Here is an 18,716-nt window from a genome sequence, read left to right as displayed (position 1 = left end):
GTCCACCGGGAATCTCCTATCGCCTCCTGCCGTTGCCTCTCCCACCTCCACTGTTGGTCGTCGAGCCCATAGATCCCAAATCGTCATTCTTAATCAATTTATAGTATAAATTTGGATGACTGATGAATAAAAAAAAGTGCTCGATCGATCGACGAAGAGTAATACTCTAAAAGAAAGATAAAAGTTGTTTTGTCCGGATGAAAATGGATGTATACTGCTTTCAAAATTTGGAAACATTCTATATCAATACTGGGTAAAAGTTTTCACTACTGGAAAACCCGGCATTCATCCCAAGGCTTAGTACCGGTTAGTTTTTAACCCGATACTAATGAGAGCATTAGTACTGGGTATAATGGCTATTCCCCCAGGAGCCTCCCATGACCCCCTTTAGTACCAGTTGGGGGCTCCAACCGGTACTAAAGGTCACCCATTGGTCTTAGGTGGAGCCTCCACCCGGTACTAATGTGCATGAGCCCGGTACTAGTTGGTGACCTTTAGTACCGGTTGGAGCCCTCAATCGATACTAACTTCCCTCCTATAAATCGGATGTGATTGATCGAAGCATGGTCTATATCCTGGACTCTCTAAGGAGACTAATAAATTAATACACCGACCTCATAGACATGCTTAACAGAGTATGGGCTCGCTTCCGTCAACATCACTCAGATGAATTCAAGGAGCAACTTCATGTCCACTCTGAATTCCCAGTATGTATTGAATTTGCACATCTCGTGTCACTTCCTTGAAGACAATAAATATTTCATAACTTCTTTTACCATATATATAGTGTTTGAGACAGAATCCGGCGAATAATTTATGCGGATACTACGTATGTGAGTTCATCCATGGCTTTGTAGGTCCCAAGCGTATAACCGACCACGAATTCAGAGTATGTATACAAATTTCTTAACAATAAATTAGTTTTAATTGTGCATATCCATTGATCTAATATAATAACCTTTGCTAATGACATAGATTATGCACATGAAGGGAGAACTCCTCGGGACGAAAAAAATCAGGGCAATTCAAGAACAACTCAGTGGATTTCTTCTGGCCGAGGTAGTAAATCCAACGGGAGAGTTGTATAATGATGGATCAAATCTGTATCACTGTCAGGACTCGGGTTCATAATAGTTGGTCCAAAATGTTGAACTTGAAAAGTTGATGCAATGTAATATTATTCATATATGTGTATATGTAATATGTCTATGTATAATGTTATCTCAAATGTAATATTGTAGATCAGATACAACTTTATATATATTGCGTATTAGAACTGGTATACATAAAGGAAGCAATACAAAATACTAATATATAATAAAGTAACAGAAAAGAAAATGAGAAAAGAAATAGAAAAGAAAAAAGAATTTAGTACCAGTTGGGGAGATCAATCGGTGCTAAATTGGCCTCCACGTCGTGAAAGCCAATTTAGTACCGGTTGATCTCCCCAACCGGTACTAAAGGAACCGGTACTAAAGGATCCCTTTAGTACCGACTTAGTAATATCAGTTGCACAAGGTTTGAATCGGTAGAGAAGGCATTTTCGTCAGCAGTGTTTATTACTCTGATTGCGTGTGTTGCGCGTAAAATTCAAAGGTGCGTTCTAGATGCCCTGAAAACAACAAATATGAAACTCCTCATGGTTTCCTAAAGGGTCCTCCTTCCCCGTTCTTTTACTTTCTGGCCCTTTATATCGGGTTCGAGTCCATGGAAATTGGAAAACCTTTCGTAAAAGTAGCTGTTCATAGATAGCAAAGCTTGCAGGGTCGTCATTGGAACAATGCACCACGCCACCACGGTCTTGCGGCCTTCCCCCGAAATCTGGGACTGCCACGCACGGACCGTTGTAACCGCCTGCAGATGAGAAGCGGTGGCGGGAAAGCTTTTAACGCACCTGGTGTAATCAAATCCCAAATGGCTGCGCAGCCTGCAGGAATATTCCCGAGAACAAATCCTCTCGATCCCGGCCGCGGATTAATCTGACACCAGAATTAATGGGTCAATCGGAAAAGGTTTAGAGGCCCTGTGGACGACGCAATAATGCGGACGCCATCAGAGCGCATTAGCGACGGCGAGCAATGCCGTCCGGCCGTCTCCCAACTCCCGTTCCATCCATGGCCGTGAGTCGCCATCCGTTCTACTAGCTAGAACGCTGCCATGGCTGCTGGAGTACGTCGCAGCGTTTAGCTCCCACCTCCCCTGTCCATCCCCTATAAATACCGTCGCCAGTGGCGGTCGTCGCCATCCCATGCCAGCCAGTGCAAGGCAGCTGCTACTGCTAGCATTGCATCCTCTGCTCTCATCTCTGAACTAGCTAGCAACAACAATGGCGGCGAGCAATGGCGCCCCCCTGGTGGTGTTCGACTTCGACAAGACCATCGTCGACTGCGACAGCGACAACTGGGTCGTCGACTCCCTCGGCGCCACCCGCCGCTTCGACGACCTCCTCCGCCACCTCCCATGGAACCACGCCATCGTAAGCACTCTCCTCATCAGCCGCCGCCCGCGCCACCGGCCGGCGCGTCTACCTTCGTACACATCTCACGCACTGTTCCTACCCTGTGATCTCACCGGCGACGATTGCCGCAGGACGCGATGATGGGGGAGCTGCACGCGGAGGGCAGGACGGCGGAGGACGTCGCGGCCTGCCTCCGGGCGGCGCCGCTGTCCCCGCACGTCGCGGCGGCCATCGAGTCCGCGCACGCGCGCGGGTGCGAGCTCCGGGTCCTCAGCGACGCCAACGCCTTCTTCATCGAGACCGTCCTCGCGCACCACGGCCTCGCCGGGTACTTCTCCGGCACCGACACCAACCCGGCCCACGTCGACGGCGCCGGCCGCCTCCGCATCCGCCCCTACCACGAGTTCGCCGCCCCGGCCCCCGGCCACGGCTGCGCGCTCCCCTCCTGCCCGCCCAACATGTGCAAGGTATGGTTGCCTGCTGACTCTTGATCAATGACCATCCATCGCCCGATCGCCGGATCATCGGAGTTCGTGACGCCGATTATTGTATTGATTGGTTTCAGGGCAAGGTGATGGAGCGGATCCTCCAAGAAGAAGAAGAGGCGGCGGTGGCGGCGAGGCGGCGTCGGAGAGCGGTGGTGTACCTCGGCGACGGCCGGGGGGACTACTGCCCGTCCCTAAAGCTGCGGGAGGGCGACTACGTGATGCCGCGGGCGGGGTACCCCGTGTGCGACCTCATCGGGGGGGCGCCGCCGGCCGCCGCCGTGCGCGAGTGGGACGGCTTCGAGGACCTCGCCAGAGTGCTGCTCGGCATCGTCGACGACGAGATCGCCCGCGCCGCCGTGACGACGACGACGGAACAGGATGATGCCGCCGCTATGAACGCCGCCGTCGTCGGCGCGGTCGTCGTGCCGGACTGCCGCGCGCTGCCGGCGCGTCAGGAGGCGGCGCTCCTGCCGCAGGCGGTCCGCGTGCCCAACTGACCGCCGCCTCGCCGGAGTGGAGGATCGTGTGTCGAATAACTCCAGCCTCCTCCATTGATTACTAGGAGTGCGTGCGTACGTGTACGTGGCTCGCTCGAGAGCTCTGCAGTAGCGTGAGGGAGAGATTTTCCTTGACCGAATCACGCAGGAATTCTGCCTGCAGCATGATGTGCTGCTTGACTGCGTCACCTCAAACTGAAAGCCTTTTAAGCGTGTACCAGTACCATGATACAGTATATATACACCATCCAGAGCCGAGAGACATTCTCATATATGTGTCTACGGTGAAATACTAAATCTTGTGTTATTTTCTTTGCAAAATTCATAGAGTTTTTCATTTCTGCCATCATAATTTTTATTACATCAATAAATCTCAACATGTTTGCTAGGAAACTCATAGAATTTTGACTTAATATTCCTTTGTACTTTTTTTTAGATAATGGAAAAGGTTCCTACTTCAAACCCCAGTAAGAGGCATCAGTCCGTAATTATTACAAGCACGCTCATAGATTAAACTACAATGTGTTTAACATTAATAACGATACTCAAAATGAAAGGTCATCCATGGGATGAAAAAATAACATGGCCCTCTAAACCTCTAATAACTATACCATAGTTATTAGGATCGGACCGGTCATCGAACCGGCGAGGATATCGGTTCACTGGTTCAACCGTTAGGATCCGGTTGAACCGCCGGTTCAATAGTTTTGAACCGCTAAATTGAACCAGCCACAAAATAAATCGAACCGGTGCTATATACACTTGTACAATTAATAATTAGCAATATATAGTTGACATAAATAACACAAATATGTGACCACAACAACTTCATTCAAATTTCGAAGTTAACATAAATACTATTGCCCTTCCGTCTTTCTTCAGAGTCTAGAGAAGAACGGCAAAAATATCACTAGAATCAGCTAATAATTCCATCTTACCAAGATGGCAAGATCCTACTCTGGCTAGATCTCCACCTCTACTCTAATGCACGTCCAATCCACGCAAACAGATCAAATCATTTTAATATGGAGTTTGGACACTCACCGTTCTCCATGAGCCCATGTCAATGTCATGCAGTTGTGCGGTGCTCACGCCACCACAAGGAGCCCTTCCGATCTGCCCGCGCTTGGCCTTTGCCCTTCGCCTGCTGCAGGTGAAGAACGGGAACAGAGTTGGGGTCCGAAGGACGAGAGGTCTCTTCCATCGAAGAACGAGCAGAACAGCAGAGAATGAGGTGCCGCGGCCGCAGCCGGTGAAGAATGGGCCGGGTCGCAGGAGATGCAGGAGCAGAAACGGCAGCTACCGCCTGCTTGCGACGCGCCGCCGGCCCGCCGCCATACTCGTGAATCGGGATGCCGCCGTCGTGTGTCCCTATGCGCCGCCGCCGTGCGTGCGAGCAACTGCGTACGTGGGATTTTAGGAGCCGACGGGTGCACGCTACTTGGGCTGGGCCTTTGGTTGGGCCAACGTGGGAGATACTTGAGGTCCTGAGCTAATCCAAGGCAAGAAACAAAAGCCGCACGGTTCATACAGAACCGCCCAGTTCGCTTCCTAAAAAACCGGCCAGTCCATCCGGTTTTTACCGGATCAATTGCGGGATGATTTTTTAAGCGAACCGAACCGTTGGAGCCTCTGGTTCGATCTTTTACCGGTCGAATATGCTGCAACAGAGTTCATAACCGAAGCCAACGTGTCCTAAAAAAATAGTCTACAATTGTACTTAAGTACTCATTATTGTTATCTTTATTTTTTTTATTTTATAAGAGTTTCTGGAGACAAAATGCTACCTGCAGACATAGCTTATCACTGCTAAATTGGATTGTGAAGGAGGCATAAGGTCCATGATCCATTACCACCCCTAGACTTAGGTCGATTGCTCAGCCCAAAATAGCAAGCAACGCGTGGCCAAAATATTTGCAATTTCTCGATTTTAGTATTTATTTTCGCAATTTTTTATCAAAATAATATTATTTAAAAAATTTTGCACGCAAGAGGTTCATGCGCACGAGAGAGAAACTCTGGGCCCATCTTAATGGACTACCCACCAAACACGTATGGGTGGGTGTAAATACTCATTGGGCCGGCCCGCTAGAAATTGGTACCAGGTAGCGCCGAGCCCAATCGTCATCACCGTTTTCATCGCCTTCCGAGAAATTTCGATATTTTACCCTAAATTCGTAAAACCTTACTTCTTTTAACCCTCAGACTGCGAATTCTTTTGATTCGGGGATTTCCTCTCCCTTTCTCCATCTCACGAATTTTGTTTTGTTTTTCACTTCTCAGGTCAACTGAATGGACATCCTTATCCCTGCCTTATCTCTTTACACTGATTGGATCCAGGCTCCTACATCGACCTTTCTTAGGATATTTAATTATTTTCCATCATTAGAATGGACACTCCTTGAGATGCTAGTTTTAAAATGGCACCTACATATTTGCCACCGGAGAGAAATTTTACCAATACATTTACCAGTTTCTTCGACGTGGCACGCCAAATCACCCCTCCATGTTGGAATCGTCACGCGAAATGACTCCCATACCCCTGGCCTTATCCTTCAACTCCCGCGCACCGAGTCCTGACCCAGCGTGCCGTTGTGAAATGACTCCCACGCAAAATGCAGGCATCAAGGTCAGGGTTCATCGCCGCTGCCTCAGGAGGAGCCTCCTCCCCCACCACAAGCTTGCAGGCTTCATCGAACACCTTCAGGAATGTTGCAAAGGCGCCCGCGTCATCGCGGGTGAGCTCGATCAGAGGGTGGCCCCAGACGGAGAACGTCGGGAGGTGGCGCCTGAGCGTAACATCACGCGAGCACTCTGGCGCTCGCGCGGCAGAACCCGTGGTGTCTAGCGCAAAGAAGAGCGCCCTGAGGGCGGGCTCTAGGACAGGCGCAGTGTGGGGGCTCTTCTCCAGCTAGAAGGCCGCCGCGGCGAAGGCACGCTTGAGGCCAAGCTGGTGGTGCGCGGCCGTGGTGTCAGCAAGGTGGGAGACGAGCACGGCGGCGCCGCTGGGCGAGGGCGGGCGGGAGGACGTGGCCAGGGACTTGAACGCAAGCCACGGACGCGACGCGCGCGGAGTAGAAGGATAAGGCTAGGGGAATATGAGTCATTTCGCGTTGCGATTCCAGCATAAGGGGTGACTTGGCATGCCACGTCGGAAAAAATGATAAATATATTGATAAAACTTCTCTTCGGTGATAAATAAATACGTAGGTGCCATTCCATCAAGTAGTGTGAATGGCGTATAAATAAATATCCCGCCTTTCTCCCCCGTGGCTCTCGCTTGCTTAAGAACAGAAGGCGCTGGCGTGCGCCGCCGAGGGGGAGGACGGTGGCTTCCTCCACCCCGGCGCTCTCCGCGCTCGCACGGGCCTCCTGCGCGGTCCACCTCCGGCGACCTCGGCGGCGCTGGCGCCTACGGCTTCTGCCCCGTCCACACCCTCTCTGTCTGCGTCACCTCCGTTCCCGGACCCGCCTCGCCACATCCACTGCTCCCACCCTGGATCGACCGGTCGGCGGGTCCGCGGCTCCGCTGCAGCAGCTCGGGACCTCGGACACCACAGCGCAGGTCCACCCGAGCCTCTTCACCAAGGCCGTCCTCGCCGCTTCCGGCGTCGAGGTCATCATCGGCGATCGAGGTTGAGTGCTGCACAAGATCGCCGGGAAGGTGTCCAGCCAGCTGAAAAAGGAAGAGGGTCGTGGAGCAGGCGTACGTGCTACCTGCCGTACTCCACTACCAAACTCAAGCAAACTTCAAGCTGCGGTGCCGGCGAGCCTCGCCGAACATGCTGCCGCGGTTCCGCGACGACAAGCAGATTGCCTTCAACATGGGAGGCCGGCGGCTCAATAGTCAACACGCGTGAGAGATAGAGACGAGCGAGCGAGAGGATGAGCGTTCGAACCTGGGAGCCAAAAAGATCGATTCTAATCTGTGTCACATACGGAGGAACTTGACCATTTAGTAGGTCTAAGAACGAAAAGGAAAAGGAAAAGAAGGGAAGTACCCCTGAATTGAAACAATACGCACAAAGGCTTGCGAATCGAGGGTTAAAAGCAGTGTCAAATATCAAAATTTCTCTCCCCTTCCCCACTCGGTGCGGCGGCGGCAGCTCCTCGTTCGTCGCCGGCCTCACGCCACCCGTCCGCACGCGCGCAAGGAACAAACACCGCCTCCTCTTCTCCAGGCAGGGACAGAGGCGAAACCGGTGGAGCGGGAGCTGAAGCGGTTATTCCTCGGCTCCGCCAGCTGGTGAGCTCGCCACCTCCTCCATCTCAACCCCCTGCTCGGCGCCCTTCGATCTCGCCCCGTCTCTCTCCGGCCTTCGGTTCCATCAGGTTGGGGCACCGTAGGTTGCTGCTGCGGGTGTTCCGGATTGAGTGACTTTGGTGAGCTACGTGGTTTATTTAGAACTTTAGGGCCCGTTCGGTTTCCTCAGAACGGGCCGTTCCGGGGCTCATTCCAGGTGGTTTGGAGGGGCCCGTTTCGAAACCAGGCCTGCTTCGGAAGTACTGTTCGTTTCGGTCCGGTCCGGAACAGAAACCGGCCCGGTTTGGCCTTCCCCCACCCTTTCTGGCCCGGATTGAAACCCCACCCTTCCCCTTCCCCTCCGGATCGAATCCTCCACGACTCCACGGCGCGGGGAGAGCTAGCGGCGCGGGGGAGAGCTGGCGGCGCGCGAGGCGGCGGCGCAAGGTGACGGCGTGGCGGCGCGGCGCACCCCAACGGCGACCCTCTCCGCCGTCTTCTCACCGGTAAGCGTCGCCCTCTCTTCCTTCCCCTCTCCCGGCCGGTTCTTGGTGTAGTTGCCGCTGTTGCCGGTGAGGTAGAGCACGTCGGCTAGGTGCGTTTTTCCGATGTGGTTTGCTATATATCTGGTCAAACAAATCCGCTGAATCCAATCAATTCCTCTCCCTTTCTAACCCTAGAAGAAATCCGCTGAATCCAATCAATCCCTTCTCAGATTTTATAGATTCTAGCAGTCTACTGCAATTTCTTGCGCTGGATTTGGGTCATGAGGGGTGGTGGTGAATTCTTGCGCTAGATTTGGGTCCCTAGACACTCGGCAGCAGCAACTGGGGTAGTACTGGCCCGCCGTGCAGTAAGTTTGGAAGTTCTTGTAGTTCTTCTGGAAGGAGTTGGAGTCTCCTCTTGCGCTTTTTTTTTTGTATTTACTGTGTGATCTCTGATTCTCATCTATGCATAATGCTGTTTGTTTAACACTAGCAGATGTAGACTGCATATGTTCTCATCTTGAGTTTCTGATGGATTTCAGAATACACATAGTACAGTTCTGCATTTTGCAGTGCTGTGCAGATGATTATTGATGCAAAAATCAGTAGACCTAGTAATGTGTATTAATGGGAACTATATATGATGATATTCCATCAGTTTGTTCAGAACCTAAAGAAAATGTGCGCGCTACCTTTATTGCTGAAATGCATAATGCTCTGCATCTCAGGTTGGTACCATATTAGTTCTCAATCATAAGTTCACGATGATATGAAGCCATTATCCCAACTTGCTGAAATTGTATCTCATGTCTTTTACATATCTTCTTGCTTACTAGTTATCGTTTGTATATATACATGCTCGCTTCTTGATGCTTCCAGTAAATTGTTGCTTTAATTTCCTTTTGCTTATCGGCATGTAGGTGATGTTGAGGCCGGGCCTCGTGCTTGTGGTGTCCCTATTGTGCCTGGTGTGATCTGCAGTCGTTTGAGATGTAATTTCTTCTACTTTCTGGTTTGAGTCCTTGCAGCTACCATTCAGAGAGAGGTGTTGTGTTTCAAAACCGTACTCCAGTAGTCCTAGCTCACTGTGGCAGCCGTATGACAGTGCCTGGGGTACTCCAGTACTCCTAGCTCACTTTGTTTGCTACTGTTCTGTTTCTGGTACTCCGTATGTTTGCCTGACGCTCTGTATGTTCTGCTTTGGTACTCCGTATGCTTTACATGGCATGGATTCATTCTCTGTCCAGCCGAACAAGAAATTGAAATTGCTGTTTTCTATCCTGACCTGGAATGACGGATCACAAGGATTTAGTGACAGATCAGGATCCACTCGATCCTGGCCTAGAATGAAATCAGCTGTGGAAAAAATCCACTCCTGCCGAACGAGGCCTTAGGGGATATGCGGAGATGTTTGCCTTGAGTTCTCTCTTCCAGATCGAGGGACTTCTCTCCCTGCAAGGACCTCTCAAGTCGGGGCAAATTGTCTTATGTGGCAAACTGAGCATTATTCATGGCCGTGTAAGACTGTAGCAAACTCGTTTTTGCTGACGAATCAAGGATTTGAGTTCCCTTTGACATATTCCATTTCAACCCTATAAGCTACAAGGTCAATCAGAAGGACTTTCAGGAACGAACCTAATGAAATCAAAGTTTTGGATGCACTTCCTCAGTTCCTTGCCTCAAATTTAGGAGACATTGTCCATGGATTAGTGCTTTTATACTTCCCCAAACTTATTTCATACTTGTCAGCTAACTGTACTTCATTTCACCTCTTTCTTTCTTTCTTTCTTAATTTAACAATTCACCATTTGTTTGGCGTGTTCACCAAACAAAATGTTAGTTTCTTTGAAACCATGGTTACTGGTTAGTCATCATAATCACTTTTCCATGTCTCGGTTTAAGAGGGTTTCTCTTGTCTTCAAATGAGTTTGCTGTAGCAGTGCACTACCTGTTCTGTTTTGGCCTCATGTCATGTCCTGATGGTGTAGTGGGGTGGCTGCATCTGCATCTGGTGTGTGTCAGTGAGGTTCCTGTTTCATGTTTGTTTATTTAGAACCTCGAACTTGACAGTTCACTAAAAATAATGAAATCCAGGGATGCCGAATATTAGCTGAACTGCTTGTGGCAATCATATTGTTATTGCTTTTACATGTGATTCCGAACTTCAAGATTTCCTACATTCAGCTCTGTTGACTTGACATGCTCATTGAAATACATTATGTATTTGTTTAAGCCTAGAAGGAACTAGGAATTTCAATCTGCATAGCATGAACCTGATGTCCGAATGTTACCATACCTGACGGAAACTCAACGTTCATATCCATTGTCATTTGTTTATGTGCAGGCAGATTGAAAGACAAGTAGAGTTGTATCCTGCAATGACAACTCCGAGCAGAGATAGCAACATGCAGCAGCTAGTCCCTATAGCACCACCAGGAAAGGCTTCTGGCAGTGACACTGGGAAGGAGCTGGTTGTGGTTGATCCTGCAGGAAAGGGCTCAGGAGGAGTAAAACTGCGAGAGGATGAGGAGGACCTGGAGGTGAAGCTGAGGCGCATCATGGAGAATGTCCCTGTTCGTGTCAGTAACACATCAGGGTCATCTGCTGGATCTGGCTCTGGTGATTTCCACCAGGTACTCTCCCTCCCTCCCTTCCTCTGCTTGTGCATGAACCATTGTGGACATTCTGTTAAAGTTTATGTTTGATTGATGTAATTTTTTCCTGTTTCTTGTGATTTTTTGGGTTATATTAATCACCTCTTGCTTTAGCATTAGCTTATGCTTTTGGGAAGATATAAAAGTACTGATGATTTACATGGCTATACTCATATAGCAAGTTTTTTTTTTACATTAGTCATCTACATTATTTAGAATCAGGGAAACCAGAAAAAGAGTTGTGTTAATAACAAGATTTTTTTTTGGTTTCCCTGATTCTAAACAATGTAGATGCTCTAGTTATAAGGGTTACATCTTTCAATATCATTATGAAAAATGAAGAAAATGACTTCTGTTGACCTGGTTGGGGATAAGCAGTCGGCTCGCCTTTTTTTCATTTTAATCTGTGTCAAAATAACTGCAAGACTAGAACTGCACCTTGATAAGATTTAGTATTTTTGCAGCACTATGTGCTTTAAGGTATTTTCTATAGATTTTTGGCCTGAATAGACTTGATTGATATTTATGTCAGGATAAATAGCCTGGAGAAGATTCAGAATTTTTCATATGTGCTATTTGCATTAAGGACATTTTCCTGTATATTTGGGGCCTGGATAAAGTTAAGTAACTTTTAATAGTGTACTCAACCAGCCAATCATTCCTCCAGGGCTCCAGGCCTTCAGGTTGCTCTTTTCTCAGCAAAAAAAAAAAAAGCATAGTAATGTCCTTACTTTGTGGGTACTGTCTCGTTTTTAAGGACCACGTTGTGGTTACTGACTTACTGTAAACTGCAGAAATATTTACTAGTTTCAGTAGGATTTTGCTGTTGTAGCTCCAAAAAATATGCTTTTATCTCTGTTTTGTATGGGAATGTCGGAAATGGCTAAATGCTTCTGGTCCCTGAAGTTTAAATGTTCTAATCATAACTCATGTTGTCTCTAACTGTAATTTTGATTAAAAGTCTGTCGAAATGAAAGCCTTTCTGTTGGCAACTAGCTGCATATGTTGGTGTTAAAACAGCACAGATTATCTGGTTGATGTGTGTTTCAAAAGAAAGGCTGCCATGATTCTTGAATCACAGTAGATTTTTTTACAGTACCAAAACCTACTTAAGAAACAATATATCTAAGCAAAGCATGAAACTTTTGGGCGTATCATGCACTTAAGATTCCTTTGCTTTCCTTTATTCTTAACTATCTTGTTTATTGAATTTTCTAACATGAATCTACATCCATATTCCTATTTAGCAAATCGTGTAATGAGTGATTTGAGGCTTGAGAATTAGTATGGAAATGATCTGATCTTTTAACTGTAAAGCATTCTTCCTTTTAACAGTATCGGCAAATGAGGAGGAGAGAGCAGGACCGGCTATCACGAATGGATGCTGACTACCAAAAGAGGAAAGAGATGGCTGAGTTCGAATTGCGGAGGGAGGAGAGGCTTAAAGCAGCTGAGGAGCGGACAGCCAAGAAGCGCCTGAAACGCCAAAAGAAGAAGCAGCGGAAGAAAGAGAAGCGAACTAAAACTAGTAATGGTGGTGAAGAACCTAACAGAGTGGAGTCATCTGATGATGAAGAAGGTTCAGATGACGATGACAAGTCTAAGCAATGATCCTTCAATTACATTTGAAGATGCTTTTAGACTCCAGGTCACCATTCAGACGGAGCACCGCTTGCTTGTTGAAGAAGAAAGCATGTGCGTTCCTCCCTGGTTGGCTGTGGACAATGAACTAGCATCTGGTATGCCTGTTGTAATAGGCTAATGCCTGTTGTAATAGGCTAAGACAGGTCCTGTGTCTGTTAGAGGATATAACATTTTGAGCAGAGATGGGACGCATTAGAAAGTTTGCTGTTTGTGTTCCTCGTTCGGAGAATGCCTTGTATCAGTACCTTTTGATCAGCTATAACATTTTGGGCAGCGATGGAGAGCACTAGATAGTTTACTGTTAGTGTTCCTCGATCAGAGAATTGCCATGCATTTGTAAACTTCATCTCCATATTTTATGCATCTGCATGTATTTGTATCAGTCTTTTTTTTTGGCACCATGTACTTCACGTGTTTCATAAAAGCATGTAAAATTATGTCTTTTTTCTAGAATGTAGTTTGATCTGCTAAAATCTTGTTCCTGTTGGATGTCATACCATCTAGGAGGTTTCCTTCGACTTATCTATAAAACGATACTTTTATATACTTCTAACAATATGGGTAGAGTACTGGCCATATTATTTCACTTGATATGAATACTTTTAGCTTGTCAGGGAAAAGCATCTGTTTTTTCAACGGCAAGATGTTAGCAATGTATAAAAGCATGTGGTTATTTACATATTACTTAAAGGATCGGAAGATTAGGCAGCCCAGAGAAGTTTGATGGGATAGTTCCAGTAAGAAAATTAAGCAACTAATCACTGCCAAAATCTACATACATCGTAGTGATATTTGAAGCAAGCTTGTCAGCTGAAAACCCTGAAAGTACCAATGTATGTGAAAACAATATCTTAGATTTCAAATGGAGTGGGTATTTTTCTAAGTGCAATATGAAGATAATTGCTAAAGGCAAATTAAAAAGAAATGTCGATAGAATGAATGCCACTTTTGTTTCGACAAAATCAAATTGCTGGCTACTTATTTTGCTGTTCAAGTTTCTCAGTCTCATACAAAGGTAACTGGATGAGTTTTGCTACAAAATTTAACTCAATGAGGTTTACTACGGCACAACACGTTAATAATTCCTCCTCCATCAATTTGATAAACTCGCCATTGCAACACAATGTACGAGCCCATGGTAACAGAGTGCACAAGAACATTTGCTTACAGCTTAATTCGGTAGCTACTTTTCTTTCAATTTCAAAATGTTTTAACAAATCTCAATCATGTATTCATGTTCATACAAAAAGTCTGAAAAGTTGTTTTTTTTCCTTACTTTCTAGACATTCTCAATGGTGGAGGATAGTGGAGACCAAAGGGGGTCGTCCCTCGAGTTTGTTGTTTTCTGTGGAATAACAGTAATTATCCTGGTTAAAAGTTAAAACAATGCTAATTGCTCTAGATTTTTAGTATTCGCCCTCTCAAAATCAGTTGAAGCTCCGCCTCTGGACATTCTTATAACAATTCTAGCCGCTATACCACGTGTACCACAGAGTGTTGGAACATCATGAATCTTGTGGCCGCCCTCGTAACAAAAATTAAAAAAAACATTCCGAAGGAAAGCCGACTTCGCTTTTGGCGCGCCCACCACCAACCAACCGCCGGCCGGACCCAATTCCGCCACGGCTGACCGGCGGCTCCCTTTCGCTTTCCGCCGCCGCGTCCGCGTGGCCCCCACCGCGCCCGCTTACATGTGGGGCCCGCGCGCCAACAGCCACGCCCGCTTTGATTTGATTCCGTCTCTTTGTTCCCCTTCTCCTCTTCCCTTCTTCCACCTCCAATTCGCGACGCCTCTTCTTGACCCTCGCTCTCTCCTCGTCCCGCGTACCGCCGCGCGCGCGACAGGAGGGGAGGGGAGAGAGGCGGGCGTTGGCGGGGCGGAGCATGGACGCGCGGGCAGGGGAGGCGGCGGAGACCAGCGGCCGCGGCGTCGGCGGCGCCGCGCTGCCGCTCGCCGTGCGGGAGCTCCTCGCCGGAGGGGTCGCCGGCGGCGTCGCCAAGACCGCCGTCGCGCCGCTTGAGCGCGTCAAGATCCTCTTCCAGGTAACCGCGATCCCGCGAAGCAAGAACGGATTGTTCTGTACTATTACTCGGTAGAGGATAGCGGCGTAGATAGAATCTTTTGACGGGTTGGAGGGCTATCTTGGGCTCGCGCCGAATGTTCCCGTGGCACATTTGGCCTCGTCGAGGGACCGGGATGCGAGATGCGATTTCCTGCGGCGGCTGTCCTTGCCCAGCTTTAGGCGGTGGGTTCTTTGTTAGTCGATGGTCCAGGGTTCTCGATTCTTGTTCTTGTCGATGCAACTTGCGTGATCAGGGAATCTCGAATGGTGGTAGCACGCTCTAGCTGTGTGTTCTGGTTTAGAGGCTCCTGGTAGTAGAAGGCACAAACTTCCAAGTCATTCTAAAACGCTTCAGTAATGTTACGGGTTGTTGGTAGCTGAACGTCTACTATGGTCATGCCACAGTTTGTTTACAATTTGCTAGAGGTATCAGGTTCAGGATTGGTTCTTTGTAATCCATAGCGTACTCTTTGTGAGAAAGATCGGATTCAGTATATTGTGAATTTTAAGGATACATGGCAGGAAAGATTTTGCAAAACTGGTTGATTTTTTGACGAAGTAGTTGATTGCTAGGCTGAAAACCTGCTTTATGCCTCCATTGGTAAATTAAGGTTCAGGTTGAGCTCAACTGTTGGCTCTGTTTGGTTTGGACTCTTGTGGTTATTGATGGAAACCTCTGATAAATACAAAGCTGGAAGGAATAAAATTGAACATCCTGATTGATGTGCTCATGTAAAGCAATTTGTGGGTGGGTATTCTAGCTTGATGTTACTCTTTGTCTCTTTGGTCATCTGCCTATATTCCCAATTTCCCATGCACATGCCACCTTGTTACTATGAAATTGATAATGCCAGGTTTAGCATTATGTAACATGGAAGAAAGCAGGGGGGAATTGATAGTACCAGGTGAAGTATTATGTAACAGCAAAGCAACCCTTTTAGGAAGGAAGTTATGTAAATATGTGGTATAGCTTAGCAAACATTTCCAGTGACCCTGGTATCAACATATAACTGACACTGACTGCTAGTTTGGCCGATGGTCAGAATTCTTCCTTTTTGAAGTACCTTGATGAAAGAGCAGAACATATGGCATATCAGCGATAAAAAATGGACTACTATGGAGGATTTTCATGCAAAGGAAAATTAGTTCCAAGTGCCAACCGAAGTAATCTGCTTACAAAAATTAACAGAATTTTGATCAACTGAAAGTACAACTAAAGAGTATTGATTCATTGGGTGGGTGGGGGCATCTAGTTGATTTGTTCATATTGCTGGACTATACAAATAGGAAAATAAGTTGTCTTATGTTTTTTTTTATGTAAACTGCAAATGGTCATCATGAAACTTTGTTTGTTATCACTGATATCATCACGAATCTGAAGCAGCCATCTGATATTTAAAATTCTGTTGGAGCTTTTCAGACAAGAAGAGCAGAGTTTCATGGTTCTGGATTGATTGGATCCTTCCAAAGAATCTATCGGACAGAAGGTATTTTAGGATTTTACAGGTTGGCCTCTTCCTAGTTTGCATGACAAATGGTAGGCTATCCATGTTGCACTCTTGAGCTTGACTTTTGAATTGTCTTTCCTTAGGGGGAATGGAGCTAGTGTTGCTCGAATTGTTCCTTATGCAGCTTTACATTATATGGCCTATGAAGAATACCGCCGGTGGATCATTCTTGGTTTTCCTAATGTTGAGCAAGGGCCTGTTCTTGATCTCATGGCCGGATCAATAGCTGGAGGAACAGCTGTCATATGTACATACCCTCTTGATCTAGTCCGCACAAAGTTGGCTTATCAGGTTGGTTCAAATCCTTCTTGCATCCTTCATTGAACTGGAAAACCGCGGTTCTTCTGTTGGGTTTTAAGTCACCTTTGATGTACTATGGGTCAGCATATTTTCTGCACAAGGATCTGATCAGCATCACTTGACTGATATTGCTGTGTTTGATAGGATCTATCTAGCATACTCTTATGAATGTATAGCCCATTTCCTTCTATTGTAAATACTTTTCTAATTAGTAATCCTCTATGCAGGTAAAAGGTGCAGTGAATGTCGGTTTTAGTGAATGTATGCCCTCTGAACAAGTTTACAAAGGGATCAGGGATTGTGTCAAAACAATATACAGACAAAATGGATTGAAAGGCCTATACCGTGGCATGGGTATGAACATATTGTACTTCACTGCTTCCTCAAATCCAGTTTATAATACACTCACCCTCTATTGACTATGATTTGTTGTTCTTCAGCTCCATCACTATATGGAATCTTCCCTTACTCTGGTCTTAAATTCTACTTTTATGAGACGATGAAGAGTCATGTTCCTGAAGAGCATAGGAAAGCTATCATAGCAAAACTTGGTTGTGGATCAGTTGCCGGTTTGCTAGGACAGACAATAACATACCCCATTGATGTTGTTAGGCGGCAAATGCAGGTATAGTTTTGCTCATAGCATGTGACTCTGAAGAATTTAGATGTTCTATAAACAATAATATGTGATGCACCATTTTCAGGTTCAGGCCCTTTCATCATCTAGCCTTGTGGGGAGAGGAACATTTGAAAGCCTAGTTATGATAGTGAAACAGCAAGGTTGGCGACAACTATTCTCAGGACTATCTATCAACTATTTGAAGGTGAGATATTTCCTTTTTGCGCCATTTAAAGTTTATTAGTTGTGTGTGTGTGTGTGTTTTTAAAAAAAGTAGCTGCCAGTCAAATGTGACAGGTAAGCAGAAGCTATTGAAACACTGCAATTCCCATTTGTCTTGACTGTAGAACCTGACTTTGGACAAGCTAGTTCTGATTTTTATTGTCGGACTCCAAAATCTTCACTTCAATTAAGCAATTGCACTTTTTTGTCAATTAATTAGCTTAGCTGAATAATGAAGTTGTTAGAAAGTTTTATCAAGGCTGTCCACTGTTGTTCTGGTTGTGTGACTATTCTTCACTAGTAGTATTTTAAGAGTGCCTCATGCAACTATTCTTTACATAATGCTCGTTTCATTTTTTAGTTAGTTAAGCAAATATCCTGAGTTTAATGTCAAAATATACATCTCACACACTCATTCACAGGTGGTGCCATCAGTAGCCATAGGATTTACTGTTTACGACTCAATGAAGGTTTGGCTTAAAGTTCCATCAAGGGAGGAAACTGCTGTTGCTGTCTTGACAGAAGAACGAAGTAACTCAGCTCCTATCCCCTCCAGTTAGAATGAGTTTAACCCTTGCGGTGCTGTGATGCTCCTTGCTGCCTTAGCATTCATAAGGCATGTAGGATAGCATTCTTTTTTGGAGCTGCATCACCATAGCTGCTAGGCTTCTCCAACGCAATGGAGACAAATAATTGGATCATCAATAAACGCATTAGCAAGTCGTCGACGCCAAGAAGAACCTTGGCATATTAACAGGAGGAATAGAATTCCTTGCAGATTACCGATTCTTTGTGGAATTCCACCCTGTACAGACTCTGTATATAGTTGAATAGCTTGTTCCAAACGGAGAAGTTACTTAGGGGGAAGTCAGAAACTCAAATTTTCAGAGCAAACACGGTAGTGCTTCTACCTGTTTGTTCCAAATTTGGTGTTGCAGAAGTCAGGGATTTATGCTATGGCCATAGGTAGCTATAGCTTCTTAGGTTTGAGCCTGCAGATTATGACCTGTATGCGTCGACCTTTCACCATAAGTACAAAGAATCTATCATGCCTTGCATTTAGCACCATGTCCGATTCTTGCGAGTGGCAACACGGCATCTTGGGTTTTGGTCAGATTCTCGCAAAATTCAGATTCCTCGCCTCCGTGGACGTAGCCTGTACTACTCCCTCCGTTACAGTTCGTTTTGGTTACATACAAAACTTTTAATATAATTTAGACGTATGTCTAGATATGTAAGTAAAAGGTAGATATCTAAAAAAAGGTTAAAATGAATAGTAATTTGGAACGATGGAAGTACTTCTGAATAAGTTTGAAATTGGTTTTACATTTTACAGTTGAAGTGTTGGAACGTGCGCGGTTTAACTTGGATCTGCAAACCTCACGTGCCTTTGCATTATGGTTACTTGAGTACAGTGCATATATGAATTGAGTGCAGGCTGCAGCAGTGCGTGAATAAGCCTGAGACCACTGTCAGCTGCACCATTCTGAAGCAGGGCGTAGTCATCGTGAAGAATGAATTCGGTGGTGGCTTGT

General features: G+C 46.4%; 3 protein-coding genes across 4 annotated transcripts; all 3 read left to right on the top strand.

The window, feature by feature from the left end:
- Window positions 1–2,044: 2,044 nt before the first annotated feature.
- Window positions 2,045–3,764, top strand: LOC101785402 (inorganic pyrophosphatase 2). Its single transcript, XM_004951358.3, has 3 exons — window positions 2,045–2,476; window positions 2,590–2,925; window positions 3,024–3,764. The coding sequence occupies exons 1-3, from the start codon at window positions 2,327–2,329 to the stop codon at window positions 3,441–3,443; spliced, it is 906 nt and encodes a 301-aa protein (XP_004951415.1). The 5' UTR covers window positions 2,045–2,326; the 3' UTR covers window positions 3,444–3,764.
- A 4,274-nt stretch (window positions 3,765–8,038) lies between these two features.
- Window positions 8,039–12,851, top strand: LOC101785813 (PRKR-interacting protein 1). Of its 2 annotated transcripts, XM_004951360.4 has the most exons (4): window positions 8,039–8,192; window positions 9,092–9,163; window positions 10,516–10,804; window positions 12,161–12,851. In XM_004951360.4, coding segments are annotated over exons 2-4 (567 nt in total). In that variant the 5' UTR covers window positions 8,039–8,192; window positions 9,092–9,161; the 3' UTR covers window positions 12,437–12,851. The 2 variants fall into 2 exon arrangements, with proteins under 2 accessions (XP_004951417.1, XP_004951418.1); XM_004951361.4 differs by lacking the exon at window positions 9,092–9,163 and having other exon boundaries at window positions 8,042–8,192.
- A 1,331-nt stretch (window positions 12,852–14,182) lies between these two features.
- Window positions 14,183–18,249, top strand: LOC101786747 (mitochondrial carrier protein CoAc2). Its single transcript, XM_004951362.3, has 7 exons — window positions 14,183–14,512; window positions 15,953–16,038; window positions 16,124–16,331; window positions 16,568–16,694; window positions 16,781–16,965; window positions 17,045–17,164; window positions 17,604–18,249. The coding sequence occupies exons 1-7, from the start codon at window positions 14,354–14,356 to the stop codon at window positions 17,739–17,741; spliced, it is 1,023 nt and encodes a 340-aa protein (XP_004951419.1). The 5' UTR covers window positions 14,183–14,353; the 3' UTR covers window positions 17,742–18,249.
- The last annotated feature ends 467 nt before the right edge of the window (window positions 18,250–18,716 follow it).

Source organism: Setaria italica, chromosome I (assembly GCF_000263155.2).
Source record: "Setaria italica strain Yugu1 chromosome I, Setaria_italica_v2.0, whole genome shotgun sequence".
NCBI classification, from domain to species: domain Eukaryota; kingdom Viridiplantae; phylum Streptophyta; class Magnoliopsida; order Poales; family Poaceae; genus Setaria; species Setaria italica.
This window is presented reverse-complemented; position numbering and strand designations above follow the sequence as displayed.

Bases quoted from the DNA above. Each gene is read 5' to 3' on its own strand.
- LOC101785813 (XM_004951360.4), top strand. The intron at 10,805-12,160 runs GTACTCTCCCTC...TCCTTTTAACAG, and splicing joins GCTCTGGTGATTTCCACCAG to TATCGGCAAATGAGGAGGAG.
- LOC101786747 (XM_004951362.3), top strand. From the start codon at position 14,354: ATGGACGCGCGGGCAGGGGAGGCGGCGGAGACCAGCGGCCGCGGCGTC. The intron at 16,966-17,044 runs GTATAGTTTTGC...CACCATTTTCAG, and splicing joins TTGTTAGGCGGCAAATGCAG to GTTCAGGCCCTTTCATCATC. The intron at 17,165-17,603 runs GTGAGATATTTC...ACTCATTCACAG, and splicing joins TATCTATCAACTATTTGAAG to GTGGTGCCATCAGTAGCCAT.
- LOC101785402 (XM_004951358.3), top strand. From the start codon at position 2,327: ATGGCGGCGAGCAATGGCGCCCCCCTGGTGGTGTTCGACTTCGACAAG. The intron at 2,477-2,589 runs GTAAGCACTCTC...CGATTGCCGCAG, and splicing joins TCCCATGGAACCACGCCATC to GACGCGATGATGGGGGAGCT. The intron at 2,926-3,023 runs GTATGGTTGCCT...GATTGGTTTCAG, and splicing joins GCCCGCCCAACATGTGCAAG to GGCAAGGTGATGGAGCGGAT.